The sequence below is a fragment of the Planococcus citri genome, chromosome 4 (genome assembly GCF_950023065.1).
Source record: "Planococcus citri chromosome 4, ihPlaCitr1.1, whole genome shotgun sequence".
Lineage (NCBI taxonomy): Eukaryota > Metazoa > Arthropoda > Insecta > Hemiptera > Pseudococcidae > Planococcus > Planococcus citri.
Window position 1 is genome coordinate 6,711,606 of NC_088680.1, and position 26,917 is coordinate 6,738,522.

General features: G+C 35.5%; 2 protein-coding genes across 3 annotated transcripts; both read left to right on the plus strand.

Moving 5' to 3' along the window:
* The first annotated feature begins 1,054 nt into the window (after window positions 1-1,054).
* Window positions 1,055-12,947, plus strand: LOC135845498 (fibroblast growth factor receptor 2-like). 2 transcript variants are annotated; one of them, XM_065364083.1, is made up of 10 exons: window positions 7,257-7,393; window positions 8,990-9,133; window positions 9,256-9,376; window positions 9,450-9,555; window positions 9,700-9,934; window positions 10,089-10,354; window positions 10,606-10,799; window positions 10,868-11,008; window positions 11,123-11,228; window positions 11,309-12,947. In XM_065364083.1, exons 3-10 carry the CDS (start codon window positions 9,294-9,296, stop codon window positions 11,423-11,425), a joined length of 1,248 nt encoding a protein of 415 aa, XP_065220155.1. In that variant the 5' UTR covers window positions 7,257-7,393; window positions 8,990-9,133; window positions 9,256-9,293; the 3' UTR covers window positions 11,426-12,947. The 2 variants fall into 2 exon arrangements, 1 of the variants encoding a protein (XP_065220155.1); XR_010558764.1 differs by lacking the exons at window positions 9,256-9,376; window positions 9,450-9,555; window positions 9,700-9,934; ... (3 more) ...; window positions 11,123-11,228; window positions 11,309-12,947 and adding exons at window positions 1,055-1,162; window positions 1,730-1,801; window positions 1,874-2,040; ... (2 more) ...; window positions 5,754-5,954; window positions 6,068-6,189 and having other exon boundaries at window positions 7,106-7,393; window positions 8,990-9,130.
* Window positions 12,948-14,524: 1,577 nt separating this feature from the next.
* LOC135844222 (uncharacterized) lies at window positions 14,525-26,917 on the plus strand. Its single transcript, XM_065362370.1, has 21 exons — window positions 14,525-14,683; window positions 15,246-15,314; window positions 15,388-15,554; window positions 16,081-16,228; window positions 16,552-16,686; window positions 16,782-16,982; window positions 17,102-17,223; window positions 17,372-17,516; window positions 17,605-17,670; window positions 21,083-21,242; window positions 21,322-21,488; window positions 21,615-21,749; window positions 23,668-23,808; window positions 23,940-24,051; window positions 24,712-24,817; window positions 24,939-25,173; window positions 25,322-25,587; window positions 25,855-26,048; window positions 26,115-26,255; window positions 26,372-26,477; window positions 26,558-26,917. Exons 1-21 carry the CDS (start codon window positions 14,530-14,532, stop codon window positions 26,672-26,674), a joined length of 3,087 nt encoding a protein of 1,028 aa, XP_065218442.1. The 5' UTR covers window positions 14,525-14,529; the 3' UTR covers window positions 26,675-26,917.

Below are 26,917 nucleotides of genomic sequence, written 5' to 3' on the forward strand. Positions count from 1 at the left end.
AAGATCGATTTCGTATTCTACGCACTTTTTCAAGTAAACTACTTTCCCCGATTTTTGATTTTCAAAGTTTCAAGCGGATAAGACTAATTTTTCTAAATACGAAAAAGCCAATTCGAACTTCGGGCGAACACAGTTCCACGCCACGATTGCATCGCGCGGCCCGAGTTTTAAAATAGGTATTTGTTCAAATAAAAATCTTTCCTATGCGCTTGAAACTTCGAAAATCAAAAATCAGGGAAAGTAGTTTATTTGAAAAAGTGCGTAGAATTCGAAAATGACCTTGGTTTTATTCGCAAAACAACACTGATGTCGCTACAAACTCGTGAATTAGGGCAAAAACGGTCATTTTCGCAACTTTGGCAGTCTCTCCTGACTAATACAAAAACAACTCAAATTGAAAAACCCCACACGGTTTTTTGTTTTAGGGTCTAAAGTATCGATTAAGCCCATTTTCAATCCGAACACAAGTATGCAAATGCCTCTAGTGTAATTTATTTATTTTGACAAAACAACGTTGTTTTTTTTGATAACCACGAAAAAAATAAATTTTGACAATGATTTGGCAAAAAACAGGACTTTTTAGGATAATTTTAGCAAAAACGAAAATTTTTTTGACAAAAAGCGGTGGCCCGTGAAGTTGGTATTTTCGGACTCTCTTTCAATTTAGCTTTATCTAGTTCATCATTTCGAAATTGTTTCCGCCTGTGGGAATAAGTACCTCTCTTGACAGCATGAATTTTATCATTTATGTGATTTAGAAATCTCCACAGCGATGAATGTTTTCCTGTTACGAATTTCAAAGTACCTAATCATTAATCTTTCTAATCGGAAGCTGGTGTAGAACGGAGGGAAAAAGTTTCACATTTTACGAGTCACGATGATAAATCCATACCTACGTATTATGTACGATAATTCGAGCAAAAATATCAAATGATTCATCGCATTTAGCGAGATACACGAATTCCGTTCAATTTTATCCGTTTCATCTCATGAAATACGTAGGTATGTACAACCATGGAATGCCAACTCATAATAAATTACAGCTCCAATTTTACCAGCATAATTATTTGCGACGACGTGAGAATTTGTTCCATGATATTTGCCGATTCGATTGAATTGTTTATTTTAGCAATGTTCACGTTAATATTCGTAATTTTTAAGGGTGAGTAATTCTTGATCATTTGTAATATTACTATAGCTTACTGTCAGGAATAGACTACCTTCATACCTGTGATTTTGTTACATTGCAAACCTTTCCATTGATTCCCTCTTTGTATTGTATTATCAATAACCGATAAGATTGAACAAAAACAAAGCAGAAAAAAGCTCGTACCTACTGGAGCCTCAGACTTGGCTTGATACCATTCGCTCTTTTTTCCATCCCAAAAATTCCTTCCAATAAATCGCAAACTTTGAAATTTTCAAGAAAGGAGTAAGTCTTCGTTCTTGCAGACGTATCACCAATCTTTCAATTTCAAACGTATTACTTTGTTCACAGTAATTTTACATTTTTGCTTCACGTTTTTGGCTAATAAATCAAAAGAGACAGGAGAAATTTCGGGTTCAAGGACATATAAAGTCATTTCACAATTTTTTTACTTCGTTAGTTAACAGTTTGCCTCACTTTTTATCACACCTACTCTGCTCATTGTAAGTAAATTATAGACATAATCTGTAGCAACTATAAGTATGGCCTTATTCTTAATAGCACGTATTTACTTAATTACAGCAAGCACTGCCATCGCGTTATTAGGGATTGTTATAACGACAGTTCCATCGGTGTTTTCCTCAGATTCAATAGGTAAGATGTACATTTTTTTTTTAAAAAAAAGAGAAAACTATTTATTTATTTTTCTTCAACGCGAATTTTCAGCAGTAAAATTTACCAACATAACCAAGAAAAGCGGAAATGAAGTGTTACTATCTTGCAAAGTCATAAACACAGAAAATCAACATCAGTGGTATCGTTTATCATCCGAAAAAATTGAGAAAATGTTAAACGAATCATCAATAGATCAATTATCTCCGTACAAAGTAGAAGTAAGCATTCGCATTCTTTGTCTAATAAGGAAATCTCTATACAACTTGTCAACTGCGTTCGAACGGAAATTTTGCTCACTAAAGAAGCAAGATCTCAGAACCAAATTTCCAGTAGCAGAAATTGATTAAAACGCTCGTAAAAATCCAACATACCTGGTGACAAAAATCCATCCATAAATTTTCCAAGTTCCTAAAAGTTAAACAAAAGAATCCTAAAAATATCGTCGCAGATTCAATTACGAAAGAAATTTCTTTATCAGACCTTTTAACGAAGACGTCATCAATAATATTTTGACCTTCAATCTGTAACCTTAAATTGCAGCGACAACATTGACCTACACAATTTCCAGGAGGTTCTCACATAATTACAAAAACTGTCGTCCATAAGACAGGTTTTGACGAACGTTCTATGTTGACAATTTTCAAAAATTCGCTAAAAACCAAAAAAATCAACTTTGGCAGCTGAAAATTTGGTTGAGGTCTGGGTGACATGCTCTTTTAGTGAGCCAAATTTCAGCTCGATCTGAGTTGCCGATTTCTAAAAATTCCCGTGTAAGATTGATTGTTTCTAAAATTACAAGATATTTGCTCAATGGCGATTAATTTCCACAGAGCACTTTTGAAAATAAAAATTCCAAGACTGGCGATGTTACACTGAATTTTCTAACTCGGTTCGATACTGGATGGTATACGTGCTTGAATCTGTCGACAGATGGTTACCCGAAGGTCACTCGCAGTATTTGGTTGAAAGTCACATATGCAGGTAAGATGAACTAAATTTTTCCCTCACATCATTGTAAATATTTTCATCAGTAGATATGCAGGTGTTGGTGAATAAAAAAATTGACATTCTCATTGAAAAACTGTATTTTTGATTTCGATGCACAATTCAATCAAAAAATTCTCTAATGTTTAATTATTTTCATCACACGATTCTTTTTTTCTCTCAACTTTTTCATCAGTATGCGTGTTATCATTGAATAAAAAAAAAATTGGCAGAAAATATTTCTCATTGAAGAAAACTGTATCTTTGATGTGTAGTACTTAATTCAATGAAAACATCCAACATTGTTCAATTTTCATCTCGTGATTTTTTTGAATAGAATCATTTCAATGGTAATTAGCCTATTGATGTAGGTTCTCGTGATTCCTTTTTTCCATACCCGGGGAAAAAAGTTCAAACTTGGCCATACATGATCATGTATGACGACTTCATACATGATCATACTAAAAAATTGTCCCCTACATGCTCATGTATGGATCATTTGTATGAAATTGCATGTTTTATATCATACATTTTATTCTATAATCTAGAAAAATGTCTATAATCTGGAAAAATGTCTGAAATTCATTTATCCACATTTGTCTTGCATTCTTAGCACATCGTATGTACTTATACCATTCAGCAAATCATCCCATATATTTTATACTGACAATATTTTTATTATAAAAATTCATACATTCTCGAATTTTAAGTATGATCATACATGTTCATGTTAAAAAAAATCCCCGCATTTACACATGATCATGGTTACACTAAATCATACTTGATCATACATGATCATATATGACATGTATGATCATTAGGGCGGGTCGAAAAAAAATGTAGGTCTCAGAATTTTCTGAAATTCACATATGTGGTTTCTTTTGAGTTGAAACCACCCCAAAAAAATTTTTAGCCCCCCGCGGCACTATGGGGCTGAGCCACGTGGCCTCAAAGTGGGGCCATTTTAGCTAAAAATTCACGTTTTTCAGGTTTAAAGCTCCAAAATCGATTTTTAAAATTTACGGCTAGCACTCAATTTGTAGAGTTTGAGATGCTGAATCTCCCTGTGGAGTTCATTTTTTTTTTCGGTGGTCGCTTACGTCGGCATAAATTCGTTGAAAGTATGAAAATTGCTGATTTTAAGGTGTCAGGAAAACGTTTCCGCGAATTTATGCCCAAATGGTGTTTTGTAGGGGGACATATCGATGTAGTAAGTTGTATATGTAGTCGAGGGGTTAAATTTAGAATCATCAATATGCCCTCAGATCGCTGATAGGGTACATGATTCAACTTTTGTACAACATTTTAGGATTTCATCAATTTGAAAATTTCATCAGATTGCTTCTACCTACTTTTTTCATGTTTTCAAAAAAATTTTCATTTCATTTTTTAAAAATTCAATTTTGAATGAGATATGTATCTTGGAAGTACACAAAACCTTTTTTGAAAAATGTGAAAATACTCAATTCAAAAATATGAAAAAATGATAGACCATCAAAAAACGACAAAAATCGAAAATAAATTGAGAAGCATCAACGCGATGCCTTAAGTGGAATCAAAAAAAGATTTTTGTGGTCTTTGAGTTTTTTTTTCAACTTTTTTAGGGTAATTTGTACTTTGAATTTTGAAATTAAAAACTGTTTTTTTTTTTGGCTCAATTTTGACAATTTTTATGACACTTTCTGCAGTTTTGACAAATCATCATTCAATTTTGAGAATTTCCGATTAATTCTGGGTAGGTACTTTTCAATAAACCAAGCAGTCTGAGCAAAATTTTACGCGAATGAGACATTTTCTCAAATTTTTGTCGTTTTTTGATTGTCTTATCATTTTTTCATATTTTTGAATGATTTTCACATTTTTCAAAAAAGGTTTTGTGTACTTCCAAGTTCCAAGATACATATCTCATTCAAAATTGAATTTTTAAAAAATGAAATGAAAATTTTTTTGAAAACATGAAAAAAGTAGGTAGAAGCAATCTGATGAAATTTTCAAATTGATGAAATCCTAAAATGTTGTACAAAAGTTGAATCATGTACCCTATCAGCGATCTGAGGGCATATTGATGATTCTAAATTTAACCCCTCGACTACATATACAACTTACTACATCGATATGTCCCCCTACAAAACACCATTTGGGCATAAATTCGCGGAAACGTTTTCCTGACACCTTAAAATCAGCAATTTTCATACTTTCAACGAATTTATGCCGACGTAAGCGACCACCGAAAAAAAAAATGAACTCCACAGGGAGATTCAGCATCTCAAACTCTACAAATTGAGTGCTAGCCGTAAATTTTAAAAATCGATTTTGGAGCTTTAAACCTGAAAAACGTGAATTTTTAGCTAAAATGGCCCCACTTTGAGGCCACGTGGCTCAGCCTCATAGTGCCGCGGGGGGCTAAAAATTTTTTTGGGGTGGTTTCAACTCAAAAGGAACCACATATGTGAATTTCAGAAAATTCTGAGACCTACGTTTTTTTTCGACCCGCCCTAATGATCATGTGGGGGACAATTTTGTAACATGAGCATGTATGGAAACTTCGGTTTATGTATGATCATGTATGCTCGAGTTCATCCACCATACATGATCATGTATGGCCAAGTTTGAACTTTTTTCCCCGGGTAGGTATTTCATGAAAAGTTTAGATAGGTAATTATTATTTGAATATACCAGCTGTAAAGACATCTATAAACCTTAGATAATGAAAACCAATATCACACGAAACAGCAGATAGAAAACGTTCAGAATGGTATAGCACCACCTTACGTTTCCACGAAGAACATTTACAATTTATTAGGAAAAGGAGAAACTGTATACTCGTACTTGAGCTGTTTTCTAAGAGGTACTCGGATTAGGTACTTTATTCTCTGGAAAAGGTGGCAGATTAGGTAAGCACGGCACCTAAGTACATTTCTTTCAACAATTTTTTTTTCTTGAGTAGGATATCCGAAGCCAACATATAGTACTATAACATACGTAAAGAATCACCGGGAAACCTCTCTAAAAGACGTGAATAATTCTGGTGCAAAAATCAGCTCGACAATTCCAATAACTGAGCTAAAAGTGCCAACAACTGTTTCCTTTTCTATGTGTAATACAAATGGCTGCATTAACGATACCTTTCCCTCTATTCATGTAACTGGTGAGCCAATACAGAAAGTTTGAAACATTTAAACCATATTGAAATTTGATAATTCTTTACTTCGATAAGTATATTACCTGCGTGCACTACAATTAATAATTATAATCATTCAGGAAACCGTATTGTACTAGAAGAAACTCCAAATCGAGCTATACGTCTATGCTGTAAAAATAAACTCAAACAGGACTGGACTGCAACATGGTTCGTTAATACCACAAGAGAAAGGACAACTACAGTAAGATAAACCTCATTTTAAAATGATCCTCCCTCTCCTCGTCAGTCATTAAAAAAAGCTTACAAGGGAGGTGCCCCAGGTGACATGCACCGATTTTAATGATTCTTGCACCATTAGATAGAGGACATCGAACATAGTCTACCACGAAATTTTCAGCTGCTGAAGTTGATATTTCGATTATCACATAGCAATTTTGAAAAATTGGGCAAAAATAGTCGGCGAAGGTCATACCGAAACCTTCCATATTATTTGGGCATTTCAATAGGTACATATCATGAGACTAGCCCACGGTGAAATTTTCAGCTGCTGAAGTTGATATTTGAGCCTTCCAGGGCGATTTTTCGATTTTCACATGCCAATTGTGAAAAAATGGCCAAAAATAGTCGGCGGAGGTCGCATACCAAAACCTTTAATATTATTTGGGCATTCTAATACGTATGATAAGACTAGCCTCTGGTGAAATTTTCAGCTGCTGAAGTTGATATTTCAGCCTCCCAGGGCAATTTTTGTATTATAACATGCCAATTTTGAAAAATTGCCCAAAAATAGTGGGCGGAGGTCGCATACCAAAACCTTCAATATTATTTGGGTATTTTAATACATATGATGAGACACATCCACGGTGAAATTTTCAGCTGCTGAAGTTGATATTTCCGCCTTCCAGGGCGATTTTTTGATTTTTTCAAAATTGCAATGTCAAAATCGAAAAATTGCCTTGGAAGGCTGAAATATCAACTTCAGCAGCTGAAAATTTCGTGGTAGACTATGTTCGATGTCCTCTATCTAATGGTGCAAGAATCATTAAAATCGGTGCATGTCACCTGGGGCACCTCCCTTGTTAGAATAAGAGATTTGAAAAAAAATTCAAATACTTTATGAAACATTCAAGTCTACTTTGCTTTATTGAAATCAACAGAAGGAAATTCGAATTCAGTCGGGAACTGTTGCTGAATATTTATTACCTAAGATCACCTATCTAGATGAAGGCTTTTACGAATGCCGAAAGATGAATTCAAACTGGATCACTATCGGCGTTTTTCACTTGAAGATAAGTATGGAAGGGTGACTGAAAAAAACAATACAAGAGTTGATAGGTACACCAGTCCAACGTACTGATTTATCATTTACATTTCCACAGACTCTACACCGGCCATACTTTCCGCTGAACATGGCTCAAGTTTTACCAACCAGACAACCATCAAAGGTGAGAATGCACTTCGAACCGATTCTATGTAGTTTCATGTCCCATCTATGTTTCCCCGCAATGTTATTCTCATAATCTACGCAATGGCTCGTTCTGATCGTACTTGTCTCTGAAAATATGATATTTCGCAAAATCGGTGTCCTTCGGCTTGCCTTTTTATTTACCCTGATGAACCCGCCAAAAACGATAATTGAGAAAGGGAAGTTATTCTACATGATAAGTACTTACTTATACACATTTATTACGTGTTGAAAATCGAATAATGTCCAATAAGTAAGGCTAGAAACGAAACAACGTTGAGATTGTCCTTCGGATTGTCCAGCGCCCATTTGTCCTTCGACTTGGCCAAATTTCAGACGGTTGTACTTTTATCGCGCTAGTCGACATATTACACGATAAAACAAGCAAAATTTGACATTTTCTCTCTCCCCACACCTCATCTCTACCACTACCAAAAAAATAAGTCCAGATTCGAACTTGGCGGCCTGAAAAACATAAATCGACATACCTATTACACTAAGCAAAATTTGACATTTTCCCCCTCCCCACGCCTCACCCTCCACCTCCACATAAAAAATAACTCCAGATTCGAATTCTACGACCTCGAAAACATATCGCTCGAAAACATATCGCTCGAAAACATATCAATCGACATACGTATTACACATCGATGAGGGTCGAATTCTAATTATCGCTGTTTTAGGGGGGACGGGGTCCACAGTGGGGGGGATTGAATTGAGGCCAACACTAGAACAGTGATCTGGGACACCTATACAAATGATTACCACTTGATATTTTCCAAAAAAATGATTTTTATTTTTCAAAATTATGCACATCAAAATTGACCTTTTTTTTGAGAATTAGGTACCCACGTATACCTTACTGATATCACATGGAATCAAAAAACCTTGCTGAAAGCTGTAATTCATCCAATACGCTATTCTTTTAAGAATAAAACTTTGCAAATTCAAGTAATCAAGTAACAATTTTATAGTTTTTGAGCTTTAATTTTTTTTTAAGTAAGTAGTTGCGAGTATTGAAAGTTTGAAAAGTTTATCTAAAAGCTCAAGAAGCTCGATAAATCATTTCGGCCAATCACAACACATAATTCAGCAAGTAGTCCAACAGCGTTGGTGGCTGAATGGGTTAAGGCGACAGATGAATTAACGATTTAATTTTTCCAGCTCAAAAAGCTTGATAATATGTACTTTTGTTATTTTTTTCATCTCAAAACAACATTTTAAATCGCAAAGCTTGAATTTTTTGATAACTTACTACTTTAAAAAAAGTTTAAAACCCTGAAAAAACTTGATATTGCTACACGTCGTCGTCGTGGTTCCTTGTCCTTTACAGGACATTGGAAATCGCATTTTTGTGGTACCCTAACAGCTAGGGTGAGGCGAATGCCTATTGCCAATGCGATTATTCTGGGGAATCGACACATTTCATATATACCTACTTTCAACTTTTATATTTTCATGCTCTAGTGCGTGGTTCAACGGGTTTTCCAGTCTAATTTATTATCTACTTATGTATAGCAATTATGCACCTACAACTTCCTACCTATAAATACGTGTCTTTTCTGGCATAAATTAGATCGATGTACAGATGAGAATGATAAATTCTCTTGTCCCAATTCTGGAGGAATATTGGTCTGTGCCAGTGTTAAATGTGACGGAAAAAAGGATTGCCCCGGTGGCGAAGACGAACCTTCAACTTGTGATAAGACTTCAGGCCAAGGTACATATTCAAAGCTTGCGAGTAGATTACTGCGTGTTCATTTTGTTATTGTTGTGGTTGTTTAGCGGTAAGCTTTGCATTCATAAGATAAGTAATGGAATTTTATAATGATTTCATAAAAGAATCATCACAACCTGCGATTGGAAAAGATGACACCATAATGAAGATAATGGTCACCGCGCTAGGAATGATATTAATAATTGCAGTAATATGTGGCATACTATTTTTCTGCAAATACAAAAAGTAAGTACCTAAGCCAAAACTTTCTTACGATTATCTGAAATTCTAAACTTGTGCCAATTACTTAAATACCTAGAGAAATGAGTCAGAAAGATACCAAAATCGCAGAAATGAAACAATTTGTGAAAAAGGTTGTAGTAAAGAAACAAATCAACATCGATGAAGATTTTCCCAATGTTTTGGTACGTATGTACGTATCTATCTAGCTATAGATGCAGACAAATATTAATAGGTAACCTATATAAAAACATACTGACCGACCCAGATTGTTAACATCTGACTAAAAGAAATTGATTATCCACTATTATTTCATATCCTGCCAACAGAATACGCCTGTCGTTTCAATTGAACGTTTGAAATCTGGTATAGTGAAAAACGGCATGGTTTCGGTAGGCGAATATGAAATGTCATTAGATGAACATTGGGAATATCCTCGACAACACTTACACTTGGGGGAAACTTTGGGCGAAGGCGAATTTGGGAAAGTAGTGCAAGCCGAGGCGAAGGATATTTGGAAACGTGGAAATGACCTTGTAACAGTGGCTGTGAAAATGCTCAAGGGTTAGTCCTTATATACGTTAGATTAACGCTTAAATAACAACAGCTTCTGCATCATCAATATAAGTACACGTAAATCGCCTAATTTATGAACAATCAAGTGAAATAGTGAAACGGTAAGCTAATCAATACCTAATTTCTCACAACTTGAATTCAGATGATCACTTGGATTCAGACATGATAGACTTGGTATCTGAAATGGAATTGATGAAATTACTTGGGAGTCACCAGAACATCCTTTCACTTCTCGGCTGCTGCAGCCAAGGAGGATCATTGCTTGTAATTACAGAATATGCTCGAAATGGAAACCTCAAGAATTTTCTTCAAAAACATCTTCACCATTCCACCAAAATAGAAGAAAGTACTCTCTTGACTTATGCTCGTCAAATTGCGCAGGGAATGGTTTATTTGTCTTCAATAAAAGTGTGTACCTATTCAAAATTTTTCACCCGATAGAAACTTGTGATCGGCAGAAAGTCCCATTGTATTTTCACCTAAAAATTTTCAGTTCAAAGTCAACCAAGGCAAACAATTGGTTGACTTTGAGTTTGAACTGAAAATTTTCAACTCAGTGTACAATTAAGGTGGATTTACCTACATCTTACCACACTATGCAGATCGCACTTGCAATTACGAGTACCTACCTACATATTATTTTTATTTTCATTTAATAGTGTATTCATCGAGATTTGGCAGCTCGCAATATTCTTGTAACAGCTCAGTATACAATGAAAATAGCTGATTTTGGCCTCGCCAGAGATGTGAGACATACAGAATACTACAAGAAGACATCAAAGGGTCGACTACCCATAAAGTGGATGGCACCAGAAGCTTTATTTCGTAACCGATACACACTGCAATCTGACGTGTAAAACGAAAACTAGGTACCACTACCATATAGAAAATGAAGAGAAATTTACACTTGACTTTTTTCAGCTGGTCCTTCGGCATATTGCTTTGGGAGATTATAACGCTGGGTGATGATCCGTATCCTTCAATCGAGGATCTTGCTGGGCTACGTAACGCTTTAAAGCAAAATTATCGAATGGAAAAGCCCGAAAATGCATCTACAAACGTGTAAGTTCAGCAATAAATTTATTTTAAATATTTCAATATTTTCTTCAAATACCTACTTACTTGGTGAAAATAAACAATGATGCGATAACAAACTTCTTGGGTGATTTTTTGTAGATACAATTTGATGATGGATTGCTGGAGTTTTGAACCGGAAGATCGTCCAAATTTCTCATCAATAGTAGAACGCCTGAAAGAATTAGTGACTGATGCTAGGCCTAAGGTACTTATGTTTAGCGTTTGGCTGTGATAAAAATTTCTCACAACTTTACAATTCTTACTGTGTTGATTTTGAAATTAAAGGTAGTTGATGGGTCTTACCATTCAGAAAATTCTGATGAATCTGACTCACAAAGCGTTATTTCCACAACGGAATCCAGTGAAGACGAAAATGAAATTAGAAAACCTTTTTTGGAATAATGATCTATTTGATATACTTCCTATAGATACTATTTTGTCGGTATTGTTTCTATTCTCATAGGTATACAAAAAATTATTTTTTTGACCGCAAGGTGGCGCCATACTTACAATAGGTATATCTATTTAATATGTATATTTTATTATGTAATTTCATTTATTTTCTTGCAAATTTTCACTGAATATGAAATGTTGGTACGTTTGTTGATATGTACGTGGGTAATTCTCAGAAAAAGGTAAAAATCGTGTACATGGCAAATTTCTCAAAGGTTTTAGCATGAATTTTTTTTTTTTTTTTGGTCCATTCAAGGATCATCCCCCACACATTTCACATATGGTATTGAAATTTTTAGCCCCTCCTTTCATTGGTGTACATTCGATTTTATACCCCAAATGTCCTTAGACGTGGCTGTCACACACCATGTTTTTGAAAATGAATGTTATAAAGTGTCATGAACTTCATTTTTTTGGGGTAAAATAGGCACGTTCTCATTATCATAGAACACGAAGGTCCATTATTTTGCAAATTGCAATTGGAATAAGTCCATAGGAAGCTGACATTTCACATTTGAAAACTGTCACACACTTTTTGCGCAAATTTTAGAGCAATTTTCAATTATTTTTAGTAGCTTCCCAATCCAATATTTTTTTCTGGTGAGTGGCTGCACTGGTTCACTGTCTTCATAAAAATGTTACCCCGCAATGTTATTCTCATAACCTACGCAATGGCTCGTTCTGATCGTACTTGTCTCTGAAAATATGATATTTCGCAAAATTGGTGTCCTTCGGCGTGCCTTTTTATTTACCCCGATGAACCCGCCAAAAACGATAATTGAGAAAGGGAAGTTATTCTACATGATAAGTACACATTTATTACGTGATTAAAAATCGAATAATGTCCAGTAGGTAAGGCTAGAAACGAAAAAACGTTGAGATTGTCCTTCGGCTTGTCCAGCGCCCATTTGTCCTTCGACTTGGCCAAATTTCAGACAGCTGTACTTTTATCGCGCTAGTCGACATATTACACGATAAAACAAGCAAAATTTGACATTTTCTCCCTCCCCACACCTCACCTCTACCCCTACCATAAAAATAAGTCCAGATTCGAACTTTGCGGCCTGAAAATATAAATTGACATATTACACGATAATATAAGCAAAATTTGACATTTTCCCCCTCCCCACGCCTCCCCCTCCACCTCTACATAAAAAATAACTCCAGATTCGAATTCTACGACCTCGAAAACATATCAATCGACATATTACACATCGATGAGGGTCGAATCCTAATTATCGCTGTTTTAGGGGGGCCGGGGTCCACAGTGGGGGGGATTGAATTGAGGCCAACACTAGAACAGGGATCTGGGACACCTATACAAATGATTCCCACTTCAAATTTTCCAAAAAAATGATTTTTATTTTTCAAAATTAGGCACATCAAAATTGACCTTTTTTCTGAGAATTACCCACCTACTTAGGAATACAATATTATTATTCAATTATTTCATAAAACCACTACAGTGCTGTCTAATTGTACGTATTCATTTCTTGTAGTACCTATGGTATGCATTGCAATGTAGGTAATAGAGGATGCTCTTAAACCTTCGAAACATAAATTTCAGATTCTTATTCCCAATTTTGAATTTTATCAAAAGTCTCAATCAGCGATTTATTCAATATCTTCCAGTTTCAAATCGCTCTGCAGGGGTCAAAAGTGAATTTTAGAACTTGTAACTTTGGTTTTTGCTTATTGGGCACCCTCGCCACGTTTTAGAGGGTTATCGCGAAACTCCAAGAGTGCCCAATTTGAAAGCGAATTTTTGAACAATTTGTAAAAAAAAATAGTCCAATTTCCAAGGATACTGGACAGTGAATAAAAAACGAGTTTTTCGGCAAGAATACATGATCATTAAGCGCAGAAACAATCGAAATTTGACCTATTTAGAGCATTCCAGTGTGATTTGAAATTTCAGAATAACTTTAAAAACTTATTGCTGGCGATAACAAACAAAAAGGTCAAATTGCGATTATTTTTAAGCTGGACCTTACAATAAGCCCCAACGCCCATTGTCACAAAAGTGAAAAAGTTGGGTTGGAGAGGCACACATATGTGAGTATACTTACAGTTTTGTGGAGGTCTCAGAAACTCTATCCAAAAAATATCTGGAAATTCAAAATCCACGCTTTTGATGATTAACAAAACTGCAGTTTCTATAGGAATTTTAATTTGAAAAAAAAACACAATTTAGGGCTTATTTATGGCGAGATTTTGGAGACAGTTTGTAGTTGGAGTAGATTTTCCATTTATGGTAGTTTTTGAAATTTTTCCAGTATTTTCTCCCTCCACAAGTTTCAAAACCAATGAATAATTCCATTAGTTTCTATTTCGTTATTAATAATTTCTGAGTATTTTTTTGGAGAAAGGGGGGGGGGGGTTGAGCTTTGAACAGAATATCGCACATACCGTTAAAATTAACGTATTATCGTTCTTTCAATTTTGTGTAAGAATCTGGCCAACTTTTGAAATTGCCACATCTAAAATAAAAATTACTTGAAATACCAACAAATATTCCAACTTGGAGAAATATCATTAAAATCCAAAAAAACTGTAAAAATTACATTAAAAACGAAAATTTTCCGACATTTTGGTGGGTTTCTGAAAGGGTGTCACCAAATTTTATTCAATCGAGTTGAAAAACTGAAAAATTCGACGAAAATTTCTCCTGCCAATTTCACAAATGAAAATTTGAAAAATTGTAAGATGAAAAAAAAATTGAAAGTCACTTTAATGCCATATTTTTGATACACCGAGTCGAATACAGATATATAGTTTTAGGTTATTTTGGAGCATGTGGTGATTTTTTTAAAATTTCTGTTTTTCAAAAGAATCAAAGGTTACCGGTACAAATATGTAATCATTAATGTTTTTCATCAGAAGCTGATGAAAAATAGGGGGGAAAAGTTTCATATTTTACAATTAGTCACGATGATAAATCCATACCCACGTATATGTACGATAATTTGAGCAAAAATATCAAATGATTCATCGCATTTAGCGAGATACACAAATTCTTTTCAATTTTATCTGTTTCACCTCATGAAACACGTATGTACAACCATGGAATGGTAACTCACAAATTAAAGCTCCAATTTTGCCAGCATAATTATTTGCGAGACGTGAGAATTTGTTCCGTGGTTTTCGCCGATTCGATTGAATTATTCATTTCAGCTATGCTCACGTTAATATTCCTGATTTTTAAGGGTGAGTAATACTTCATCATAATATAACTATATAGTTTACTATCAGGAATAGTTTACCTCATACCTGTGATTTGGTTACATTGCAAACATTTCCATTGATTCCCTCTCGTATTGTACATATGATCAATAACCGACAAAATTTAAAAAAAAAACAAAGCAGAAAAAAGCTCGTACTGGAGCCTCAGACTTGGCTTGATACCATTTTCGCTCTTTTTTTCCATCCCAAAAATTCCTTCCAATAAATCGCAAACTTTAAAATTTTCAAAAAAAAGTCAGTCTTGGTTCTAGCAGACGTACCGCCAATTTTTCAATTTCAAACACGTATTATTCACAGTAATTGTACATATTTGCTTCATTTTTTAGACCAATAAATCAAAAGAAACAGGGGAGATTTTGGGTTTAAGGACTTAGTCATTTCACAACTTTTTACGACAGTTAACAGTTTGCCTCACTTTTATCATACTTACCTACTCTGCTCATTGTCAGTGAATTAGACATACCTAATCTGTAGCAAATAAAACTATAGGTATGGCCTTGTTCTTAAAAATACTACTTAATTACAGCAAGCATTGCCATCGGGTTGGGGATTGTTATAACGACAGTTCCTACGGTGTTTTCCTCAGATTCAACAGGTAAGATTTACATTTTTTTTTTTTTTTTGAAGAGAAAAAAATGTATTCATTTCTCTTCAACACGAATTTTCAGCAGTGAAATTTACCAACATAACTAAGAAATGCGCTGAAAACGTGTTGTTATCATGCGAAGTCATAAACACAAAAAATCAACATCAGTGGTATCGCTTAACATCCGAAAAAATTGAGAAAAAATTAAAAAAATCATCAATAGATCAATTATCTCCGTACAAAGTAGAAGTAGGTATTCGCATTCTTTGTCTAATAAGGAAACCTCTAAGTATACAAATCGTCAACTGCGTTCGAACGGAAATTTTGCTCACTAAAGAATGTCACCAAGACCTCAGAACCAAATTTTCAGTTGCAGAAATTGATTACGACTCCAATACAAATCTAACATACCTGGTGTCAAAAATTCATCAAAAATTTTCCAAGTTCTTGAAAGTCAGACAGAATAATCCTAAAAATATCGATGAAGACTTTTTACCGATGACGTCAGAAATAATATTTAGACCTTCAATCCGTAACCTTTAGTTCATAAGTTTTGATAAACGTTCTACATATTTTAACCATTTTCAAAAATTCGCCAAAAAACAAAAAAACAACTTTGGCAGCTGAAAATTTGGTTCTGAGATCTGGGTAACATGCTCTATTATTGAGCCAAATTTCAGCTCGATCTGAGTAGAAAATTTCTAAAAGTTTCCCTGTAAAATTGATTGTTTCTAAAATTACAAGATAATTGCTTAATGGCGACTGATTTTCACAGAACACTGAAAATAAAAATTCCAAGACTGGAGATGTTACGTTGCATTTCCTAACTCGGTTTGATACCGGATGGTATACGTGCTTAAATCTGTCGACAGAGGGATACCCAAAGGTCACTCACAGCATTTGGTTGGAAGTCAGATGTGGAGGTAAGATGAACTAAGTTTTTCCCTTACATCATTGAATGTTTTCATCAGTACGCATGTCGTCATTGAATAGAAAAATTGTCAGGAAATATTTCTCATTGAAAAACTGTATCTTTGATGTGTGTACTCCATTCAATCAAAACGTCCTACATTGTTCAATTTTCATCTCACGATTTTTTTTTTAAAAGAATCATTTCAGTGATACGTACTTCGGTATTGAAGTAGGTTCCCGAAATTCCTATTTTTTTCTAAATTTCGTGAAAAGTTCAGATAAGTAATTATTACTTGAATAAAACAGCAGCTGTAAAGACATCTATAATCCTTAGGTGATCAAAACAAATATCACACAGAACAGCAGTTGAAAAAAATTCAGAATGGTATAGCACCACCTTACGTTCTTGTGAAGAGGATTTACAATGTAGAAAAAGGAGATACTCTATACCTGGAAATTTGTGCAAGAGGTACTCGCATTAGGTACTTCATTCTGTGGAAAAAGGTGGCAAATTAGGTAAGCACAGCACCTAAGTACATTTCAACAATTTTTTTTCTTGTGTAGGATATCCGAAGCCAATATATAATAGTATAACATACGTAAAGAATCACCGGGAAACCTCTATAGAAGACTTGGATGATTCGGATACAATAATCCGCTCGAGAATTCCAATAACTGAGCTAAAAGTGCCAACAACTCTTTCCTTTGTTGCGTGTAATACAAATGGCTGCATTAATGATACCATTCACTCTATTCATGTAACAGGTGAGCTAATACACAAAGTTTGAAACATTTAAATCATGTTGAAATTTGATAATTCCTTACTTCGATAAGTAGGTATATTACCTATGTGCATTATAATTATAATAATTATAATCATTCAGGAAACGGTATTGTACTAGAAGAAACTCAGAGTCAAACTATATTTCTATGCTGTAAAAATGAACTCGACTCGGACTGGAATGTAACATTTATCTATAATACCAGAAGAGGAACGACAATTACAGTAAGATAAAATTCATTTTCAAATGATCCTTCCCTCTCCACGTCTATCATTAAAAGAAGTTTAGAATAAGAGATTTGAAAAAATTTCAAATACATAAGTACTTTGTGAAATATTCAATTTTAATGTTGCTTTATTGAAATCAATATAGGGGGCAAAACAAGCTCAATCGCTACTTTCTGCTTGCTATAGAATACCTGAAATCACCTATGTAAATGAAGGCTTATACGAATGCCGAAAGATGAATTATTCCAACTGGATCACTATCGGCGTTTTTCACTTGAAAATATGGAATGGTGAATGAAAAAAAACAATACTAGAGCTGATACGTACTACGTAGGTACACCGGTCCAATGTACTGATTTATCATTTACATTTCCACAGACTCGATACCAGGCACACTTTCCGCTGAACATGACTCAAGTTTTACCTACCAGATAACCACCAATGGTGAGAATGCACTTCTAGCTGATTCTAGTTCCATGCCCCATTTGGGTCCCATCTACGTCCCATCTAGGTCCAACCTGGGTCCCTTCCAAGTCCCATCCACATCCCATCCACGTCCCATCTGTGTTTCATTCACGTCCATCCACATCCCATCTGGATCCCGTCCAAGTTTTGTCTGTGTCCCATCCACGTCCCATCAAGGTCCCATGTAGGTTAGGTAACCCATCTGGATACATATCTACATAGTTGTGCGTGCGAATATAAATCGAATAGCATAACAATCAAATTGAATTCTTCAACATCAATTACCGACTTTTCTTGAGAAAAGGTCAGGTATTGTAATTGTCATCATGGTTGAGGATTTGGGTGGGGGTGGGTTTTCTTGACGTTTTGAGGTGTGCTGATCACAATAAGACATATGGTGCCAAACGAGATAAGTCTACATAATTATATATATGTTCACGACAGCACACTTATGAACCCATGTATGGGTTAATCTTGCATAAGAAGTGAACCAGTAGGTTTACCAGCCTGGCTCACTTTGTAAAGGTTAATCTTACATAACAAGTCAGCCACCTGTTTCAAACTAGTTTTGTCAAAGTTAGCTGCGCGCACCAAATGTTTCTCAGAGATGTTCGCTAGATGTAGTACTAACATGAGGCCTATAGAATAGGAAGTACTGGTCGGCATACCCAAAGCCTTGTTAAAATTGGGTATGCATGATGATAAATTTGACTAATGATTTTTCTGCATTTTATTGCTCTATGGGAATACTGTTGATACCAAAAATTTTGATGTCGTTCAGACTTTTTGACAACCAAGCAATTTTCACAAAATTCAATATAGTTCAAAAAATTTTTAAATTTTTTTGAAAAAATTTTCTCCAAAAATTTTTTATTCTGTTTCTTGATACAGATAAATTATATATTTCAATGACTGTGCAATTAGAATTTCAATTAGTTAATTAGAACAGAAATTGAAAATGATTTTAAAAATTTTGAAATTTTGAAAAATTGGCTCATAAGCCTGCCGCGATGCCTATATAGGTATTAGTATCCAGACATGTCAACTATTGAATGGGTTAATTTTACTATACAAGTGGACTGACCAACTTCTCAACTATAGTTGACAAGTCATGGGTTAATTTTACTATACAAGTCAACTATGAGTTTTCAGAAACTTCCACCAGAGGGTGCATGGCTTAGAAATCAAGGCGCAAGGATGAACGCAGGGTCTACAGTCAATTTGTAGTGAGTAGAATGTGATGTGCTGGTGGAGATGTATGCAAATACATCGATCCTGAGTGTACACGACAACAAATTTGACTTGAAATTTTTCAGTATTTTATTGGCCTATGGAAAATTTAAAAACATCAAAAATTTTTATGCTGTTTAAGCTTTCTTTTGGTGTCTTAACTTTCTCAAAATTCAAATTACTTTGACTCCATTTTCAAAAATTTTCTTCAAAATTTAACCTAAAAATCTGATTACTTTTTTCAAAACATGGATTTCTTTAATATTAGACTGAATCTGCAAATAAAATTTTAATAAGTGATTTAGAACAGAAATTATACCAATTTTAAAATTTTGTTCACTTTTCTGCGTATATGCCAAGCATAGTTGACATGTCTGGTCGCAAGCGAATATATATACATGTAAAAACCATACATTACGAGATCCGTTTTATATAAAATCGGGCATTGCGAGATCCTGAGATCCTTTTGCCGGATCTCGCAAGTTCTTTCATATGCCACGGTACTCGCGAGATCCGGGGGACCCTGTACACCCATTTTCAGCCGGATCTCGTTTTACCTACTATTTATATACTTATATACAATTTTTGAAAATAGATAAACGACGCATCTTGCGAGATCCACCCCCAAATCACGTTCGGGCCGTTAGTGGATCTCGGTTTATGCGGATCGCGAAATTGATGGCGGCAATGCATAGAAAGGCACTGATTACACACTGGAACGTGCGTTCGAACGAAGTTGTAGGGTTATTATTTGAGTTTTTAGCATTTTTCGAAATTTTTTATATACTGTCTTAGAGTACATTGCGAGATCCGACATATACACAGGCATTGCGAGATCCACCCAAAAAAATTTCGAAAAATGCTAAAAACTCAAATAATAATCCTACAACTTCGTTCGAACGCACGTTGTAGTGTGTAAACAGTGCCTTTCTATGCATTGCCGCTGTCAATTTCGCGATCCGCATAAAGCGAGATCCACCAACGGCCTAAACCTGATTTGGGGGTGGATCTCGCAAGATGCGTCGTTTATCTATTTTCAAAAATTGTATATAAGTATATAAATAGTAGGTAAAACGAGATCCGGCTGAAAATGTGTGTACAGGGTCCCCCGGATCTCACGAGTACCCTGGCATATGAAAGAACTTGCGAGATCCGGCAAAAGGATCTCAGGATCTCGCAATGCCCGATTTTATATAAAACGGATCTCGTAATGTATGGTTTTTACATGTATATATATATAAACTTTAAGGAAACCTGAAAAAATAATAATGGTCCCACAATGATCCCAATAGCCCAAAACGTAAAGAAATTTTACTCCGGGCCGAAACTGTGACAGTTAAGACAAATACAGTACCTGACTTTTCTTCGAAAAGCCGGTAAAAGTGGATTTTCAGTCTTTTTTATGTTTTTTGACGTTTTATGAAAGCCTAAAGCCCCTCCAAATTGACCTAGAGGGTTCAAATTTTCACAGCACAATGGGAGAATGTACCCGAAGTGCCTTTTTTCGGTTTCAATCTTCCAACCCCATTTGACCTGTCTCATGGTCAAGACTGGTTTGTACCATATTTTTTGAAGGAGGAAGAAGAAAGTTTGGGGAAGTCCGAGGGGGGTGCAGGGGGATGGAGTCCCTCGCTATATCATAAGAAGGAAACAGTGGGAGGAGAGAGAGTTGGGGGCGAAGCCCAAAGGGGTGGAGGGGGACAACGCCCCCCCCCCACAACACAGGCGAAGCACAGGAGCAAAGCGATGGTGCGAGTAGTTCAAGCGAAGCGCAGAACATGAAAAAAATACATGCGCAGAAGGTAATTGGGCGAAGTCCGAGGGGGTGTTGGGAGGACTAGTCCCCCCAAACACAGGCGAAGCACATGAGCGAAGCGAGGGTGCGAGTAGTTCAAGCGAAGCGCGGAACATATGAAAAAAGATAATTGCAGGAAGTAATTGGGGGAAGCCCAAGGGGGGTTTAGGGGGGACAAAGTCCCCCCAAACACAGTCGAAGCACAGGAGCGAAGTGAGGGTGCGAGTAGTTCAAGAGTCCTCAATGTTTCTAGCACAAAAATTTGGCTCTCACGTAGCGGCAGACTGCTACGACTTTTTTGTTGTTTTGAGAAAAACTGAGAAAAAGATTTACGCCTACAAGAAAGTTTGCTTTTTTCATTTGCAGAGTATTTTCGAGTTTACATCAAGCTTATGGAGGCTTACACTTATGATTTCGATGACCATTCCAGCTCAATATTTGAAGAATACGAGCGTAAAATTACTACTGGTGTTAAAGAAATATTCTTTACGCCAAATTTTGCCGGGGTGCGCTTAGTGGCTATTTTGTAAGCGATGCTGTTGATATTGCATTTGAATCACGAAGATAAAAATTTATCGTTTTTTCATTCTTTTCTGATTGACCAGAAGTACATTTAACATATCTCAGTCGAGGGCTGTAGTAGATCTCGAGTTCTCTGATCTTGTTGGTGAGGCACATGTCGGAGAAACATTATTTGGTCAGCTAGCCTCTTATAAAAAAATTGGTTCGTTGGCTGCATCGCCGGAAAAACCCTATGTTCTCAATTTCGGACGTAAGTAGCAGTTGCATTTAAATTACTCTTACAAATTATTTATGGGTACCTACCTATGTATTTTTTTCCTTCAAATTTTGAAACAAGTCTTGATAGACAGTTCATTTTTTTCATGTACCACTGCAGGAAAGCGTCCTTTGCAGTGTTCTCCTACAGAAATCCCCTGCAAAAATTCGTCTAAATGTATCCCATCATCAGGCAGATGCGATAAAAACGCCACATGTCTAGATAGAAGCGATGAAGAAGAGTGCCCGGGGCCAGGTATTGTCATCGTGCTTCATCATCCTTATATAATACTAAAATGAATGATGTCAGTTTTTTTGTTCCCACAAGATATCAGTATGTACTCAACCGATTTTTATAATAGACCCTTCAATAAAAAGCCGGTAAAGTATAGATATGCACTATGCAGGCTGTTGTCCAAAGTTTGAAAAGTTGCAAAGGAAGCTATAAAAAGCTTAAAAAGTTATGCACGAATTCGTGAAAGTACGTATAGTCTAACTAGAAAGAGTTTGCCGAAAAATACTTTTTGACCATACCCGTAAAGTTTTGAAGAAAGCTTGTAGCTAAAAAAAGTTCGCAAAACTTCAGATACGATGTAAAAAATAAGAACTCTCCCGTATAGGTAGATACATATCGCACCTCGGGAGTAATAAGGTGACATCTCAAAAAAGTGAAATTTTACATGAGAGCGATTTTCTTTTTTTACCAAAAATTGAGTAAATGAATCGATTCGTTCGCGAACGAGTCACTCATACCAATCGATTTGTTCGCGAACGAGTCATTTATACGAATCGATTCGTTCGCGAACGAGTCACTTACGCGAATTGATTCGTTCGCGAACTAGTCACTTGTACAAATCGATTCGTTCGCGAACGAGTCATTTATACGAATCTATTCGTTCGCGAACGAGTCACTTGTACGAATCGATTCGTTCGCGAATAATTTAGTAACTATTCATTAACTCGTTCGCGAATGATTCACCTACAAATCGATTTATTTATTTACTAAATCACCAATTGTTTGTAAATGATTCGATTCGATTGTAAACAGATCAATTGCTGCAAAAATGTTTCAAAACTAGTGAATCAATTCGTTCGTAATAAATTTTTATTCAAAGAAAAGTCGGTCTTCTCACGCTAAATGCGTGAGTGTTTTTTTTTTCGTTGTTATCGTTCGTTCGTTTTCGTTTATAATCGTTGTTTTCATTTTGTTTTTCGGGGGGGGGGGCGGAGTGGGGTCACGAGCGTGACCCTGGATTTGAAGTTCGTGTGAACACAGTTCCACACCAGGATAATGTGGTGGAATAAGGCCAGCGTCACGCCCTCCGAGTTTTGAAGTATTTTGTAAAAATAAAAATCTTCCCTTCCGTATGCGCTTGAAACTTTGAAAATCAAAAATCGGGGAAAGATATTTACTTAAAAAAGCGTGTAGAATCCGAATATGACCTTAGCTTTTTTAAACATAATACTGATGTCGCCACAAACTCGTGAAATAGGGCTAAAATACGGCCATTTTTGTAACTTTGATCATCTCTGCTGACTACAAAAACAACTCACATTGAAATATCTACCCCACTCTGCTTTTTGTTTTACGGTTTAAAGTATCGATTAAGCCCATTTTCAACCCGAACACAAGTATGCAGTTGCCTAGTGTAATCCATCCACCGCCTTAACCCGTTCAGCCACCAACTCTGATGGACTACTTGCTGATTGCTACGTTGTGATTGGCCGAAATTGTTTCTTGAACTTTTTGAGTTTGATGTGGGTTTTTTTGTTCCCACCAGATACTTATTAGAAATTCCCTACTCAACCAATTTTAATAAAAGACCCCTCAATAGAAAGCTTGTGAAGTATTTGGCCAAAAGCTCAGAAATGATTTTGGCCAATCACAACGCAGCATTCAGCAAGTAGTCCATCAGCGTTGGTTGATGAACAGGTCAAGGCAACGGATGGATTACCGATCTCGAGTTCAACTCCTAATTTTACCAGCTCAAAAAGCTTGATAGCTAAAGTACTTTTACTATATTTTTTCATCTCTAAATTTTTGGATTACTTACCTACTAATTTTTAAAAAAAATTTAAAAACCTAAAAAAGCTTGATTATTGCTACACACTTATAATTACTTACATTTCTCATATATTTTCAATAAATACGTGTCCTTTCTCGCATAAATTAGATCGATGTACAGCGAATGATAAATTCTCTTGTCCCAATTCTGGAGGAATATTGGTTTGTGCCAGTGTTAAATGCGACGGAAAAAAGGATTGCCCTGGTGGCGAAGACGAACCACCGACTTGTGATAAGACTCCACGCCAAGGTACTTTTGCAAAGCTTGCGAGTAGATTACTGCGTGTTCATTTTGTTATTGTTGTGGTTGTTCAGTGGTAAGCTTCACATTCATAAGATAAGTAATGGAATTTTATAATGATTTCATGAAACAATCATCAGAACTTGCGATTGAAAAAGATGACATGATAATGAAGATATTATTCATCACGCTAGGAATGATATTGATAATTACAGTAATATGTGGCATACTTTTTTTCTGCAAATACAAAAAGTAAGTAAGGTGCACCGGGGTAAGTCCGAATCTGGGGTAAGTCCGAATTGCTACTCTAGCGCCTAGAGGTTTGCACATTCCGAACCACTACCCAGCAGTGACTTGAGGATACTACCCTCTTCACCATGACATAAAAAATATTGGAATTCAGTTCCATTTCATATGTTTTTGGTTTAATTGTATTTTGCTGTTGTTTTGAATTTGTTTCTGAATACAGATTTTCTATCTTTTAGTTTTTTGCGTACACCGGACGAACCCTACGTCCTAGTGAAAATCTGATGAGAGTGATCTCAAAGAGAAATGAATTCTCTACAATTTTGTTGTCGGTCATGAAATTTTCGTGGGACACTCTGTTTTGAACCACAAGTCCACAAAGTTGAGCCTGTTCTGAAAGTCAGAACACTTTCTATTTTATTCTACTGAGTGAAAGCTAAGGTGTCAATCGCGCTCAAATTTTTACCATAAGTGAAGAACCCCTATGGGAACCTACATAATAAATTTGAGCCATATTGGTTCATTTGTGGGAAAGTAAAAGCCAGTCAAAGTTGAAATTGTGAAAAAGCCGTTCGGACTTACCCCGGTGCACCTTACCAAAGCCAAATCTTTCTTACGATTATTTCACATTTTAAACTTGTGACAATTACTTAAATATGTACCTAGAGAAATGAGACAGAAAGATACCGAAATTGCAGAAATGACACAAGTGGTGAAAAAGATTGTAGTAAAGAAACAAATCAACATCGATGAAAATTTTCGCGATGTTTTGGTAAGTATGTATCTAGATGCATACAAATATTAATAACTTGTATAAAAACATACTAACCTACCCAGATTGTTGACTTTAACTAAAAGAAACTGATTACTATTATTTTATATCCTGCCAACAGAATATGCCTGTCGTTTCAATTGAACGTTTGAAATCTGGTATAGTGAAAAACGGCATGGTTTCGGTAGGCGAATATGAAATGTCATTAGATGAACGTTGGGAATACCCTCGACAAAATTTACACTTGGGGGACACTTTGGGGGAAGGCGAATTTGGGAAAGTAGTGCAAGCCGAGGCGAAGGATATTTGGAACCATGGAAATAACCTTGTAACAGTGGCAGTGAAAATGCTCAAGGGTTAGTCTTTATATGTTAGATTAACACTTAAATAACAACAGCTTTATCAATATAAGTAGGTATATACGTAAATCACTTAATTCATGAATAGTGAAGTGAAATAGTTAAAAGGTACGCTAATCAATAATTTAACACAACTTGAATTCAGATGATCACTTGGATTCAGACATGATAGACTTGGTATCTGAAATGGAATTGATGAAATTACTTGGAAGTCACCAGAACATCCTTCGACTTCTCGGCTGTTGCAGCCAAGGAGGATCATTGCTTGTAATTACAGAATATGCCCGAAACGGAAACCTCAAGAATTTTCTTCGAAAACATTTTCTCCATTCCATCAAAATAGAAGAAAGCACTCTCTTGACTTATGCTCGTCAAATTGCGCAGGGAATGGTTTATCTGTCTTCAATAAAAGTGTGTACCTACCTATTCAAAATTTTTCACCTTACAGAATCTTGGGATCAGCAGAAAGTCCCGTAGTTGTATTTTAATTCATCTAAAAATTTTCAGTTCAAAGTCAACAAAGTCAACCAAGGCAAACAATTGGTTGACTTTGAGTTTGAACTGAAAAGTTTCAACTCAGAGTGTACTATTATGGTGAATTTCCCGACATCTTACCACACTATACAGATCGCACTAACAATTACAAGTACATAAGGTATTTTTATTTTCATTCAATAGTGTATTCATCGAGATTTGGCGGCTCGCAATATCCTTGTAACAGCTCAGTACACGATGAAAATAGCTGATTTCGGCCTCGCCAGAGATGTGAGACATACAGAATACTACAAGAAGACATCAAAGGGTCGACTACCCATAAAGTGGATGGCACCAGAAGCTTTATTTAATAACCGATACACAACGCAATCTGACGTGTAAAATGAAAACTACCATTACTATGTAGAAAATGAAGAGAAAAATTTATACTCAACTTTTTTCAGCTGGTCTTTCGGCATATTGCTTTGGGAGATTATAACGCTGGGTGATGATCCGTATCCTTCAATCGAGGACCTTGCTGGGCTACGTAACGCTTTAAAGCAAAATTATCGAATGGAAAAGCCCGAAAATGCATCTACAAACGTGTAAGTTCAGCAATAAATTTATTTTAAATATTTCAATATTTCCTTCAAATAGGTACCTACTTACTTGGTGAAAATAAACAATGATGATAACAAATTTCTTGGGTGATTTTTTGTAGATACAATTTGATGATGGATTGCTGGAGTTTTGAACCAGAAGATCGTCCAAATTTCTTATCAATAGTAGAACGTCTAAAAGAATTAGTGACTGATGCTAGGCCTAAGGTACTTATGTTTAACATCTGGCTGTGATAAAAATTTCTCGCAACTTTACAATTCTTATTGTGTTGGTTTTGAAATTAAAGGTAGTTGATGGGTCTTATCATTCAGAAAATTCTGATGAATCCGACTCGCAAAGTGTTATTTCCACAACGGAATCCAGTGAAGACGAAAATGAAATTACAAAACCTTTTTTGGAATGATCAATTCGATATAGGTACCTAGATAGTATTTTGTCGGTATTGTTTCTATTCTCTATAGGTATATAAAAAATTATTTGTTTGACGGCAAGGTGACGCCATACAATAGGTATATCTATCTATAGAATTTAGTATAAATACATAATTATGTAATTTCATTTATTTTTTTTGCAAATTTTCACTGAATATGAAACGTTCAAATCTGTTGATATGTACCTACTTAGGAATATTATCATTTAATTTCAT

Coding starts and splice junctions, on each gene's coding strand:
- LOC135845498 (XM_065364083.1), top strand. CDS start 9,294: ATGAAGATAATGGTCACCGCGCTAGGAATGATATTAATAATTGCAGTA. Junction 10,800..10,867: donor TACACACTGCAATCTGACGT/GTAAAACGAAAA, acceptor GACTTTTTTCAG/CTGGTCCTTCGGCATATTGC. Junction 11,229..11,308: donor TGACTGATGCTAGGCCTAAG/GTACTTATGTTT, acceptor TTGAAATTAAAG/GTAGTTGATGGGTCTTACCA.
- LOC135844222 (XM_065362370.1), top strand. CDS start 14,530: ATGTACAACCATGGAATGGTAACTCACAAATTAAAGCTCCAATTTTGC. Junction 17,671..21,082: donor CTACCAGATAACCACCAATG/GTGAGAATGCAC, acceptor TTTCATTTGCAG/AGTATTTTCGAGTTTACATC. Junction 21,243..21,321: donor GTGCGCTTAGTGGCTATTTT/GTAAGCGATGCT, acceptor CTGATTGACCAG/AAGTACATTTAACATATCTC.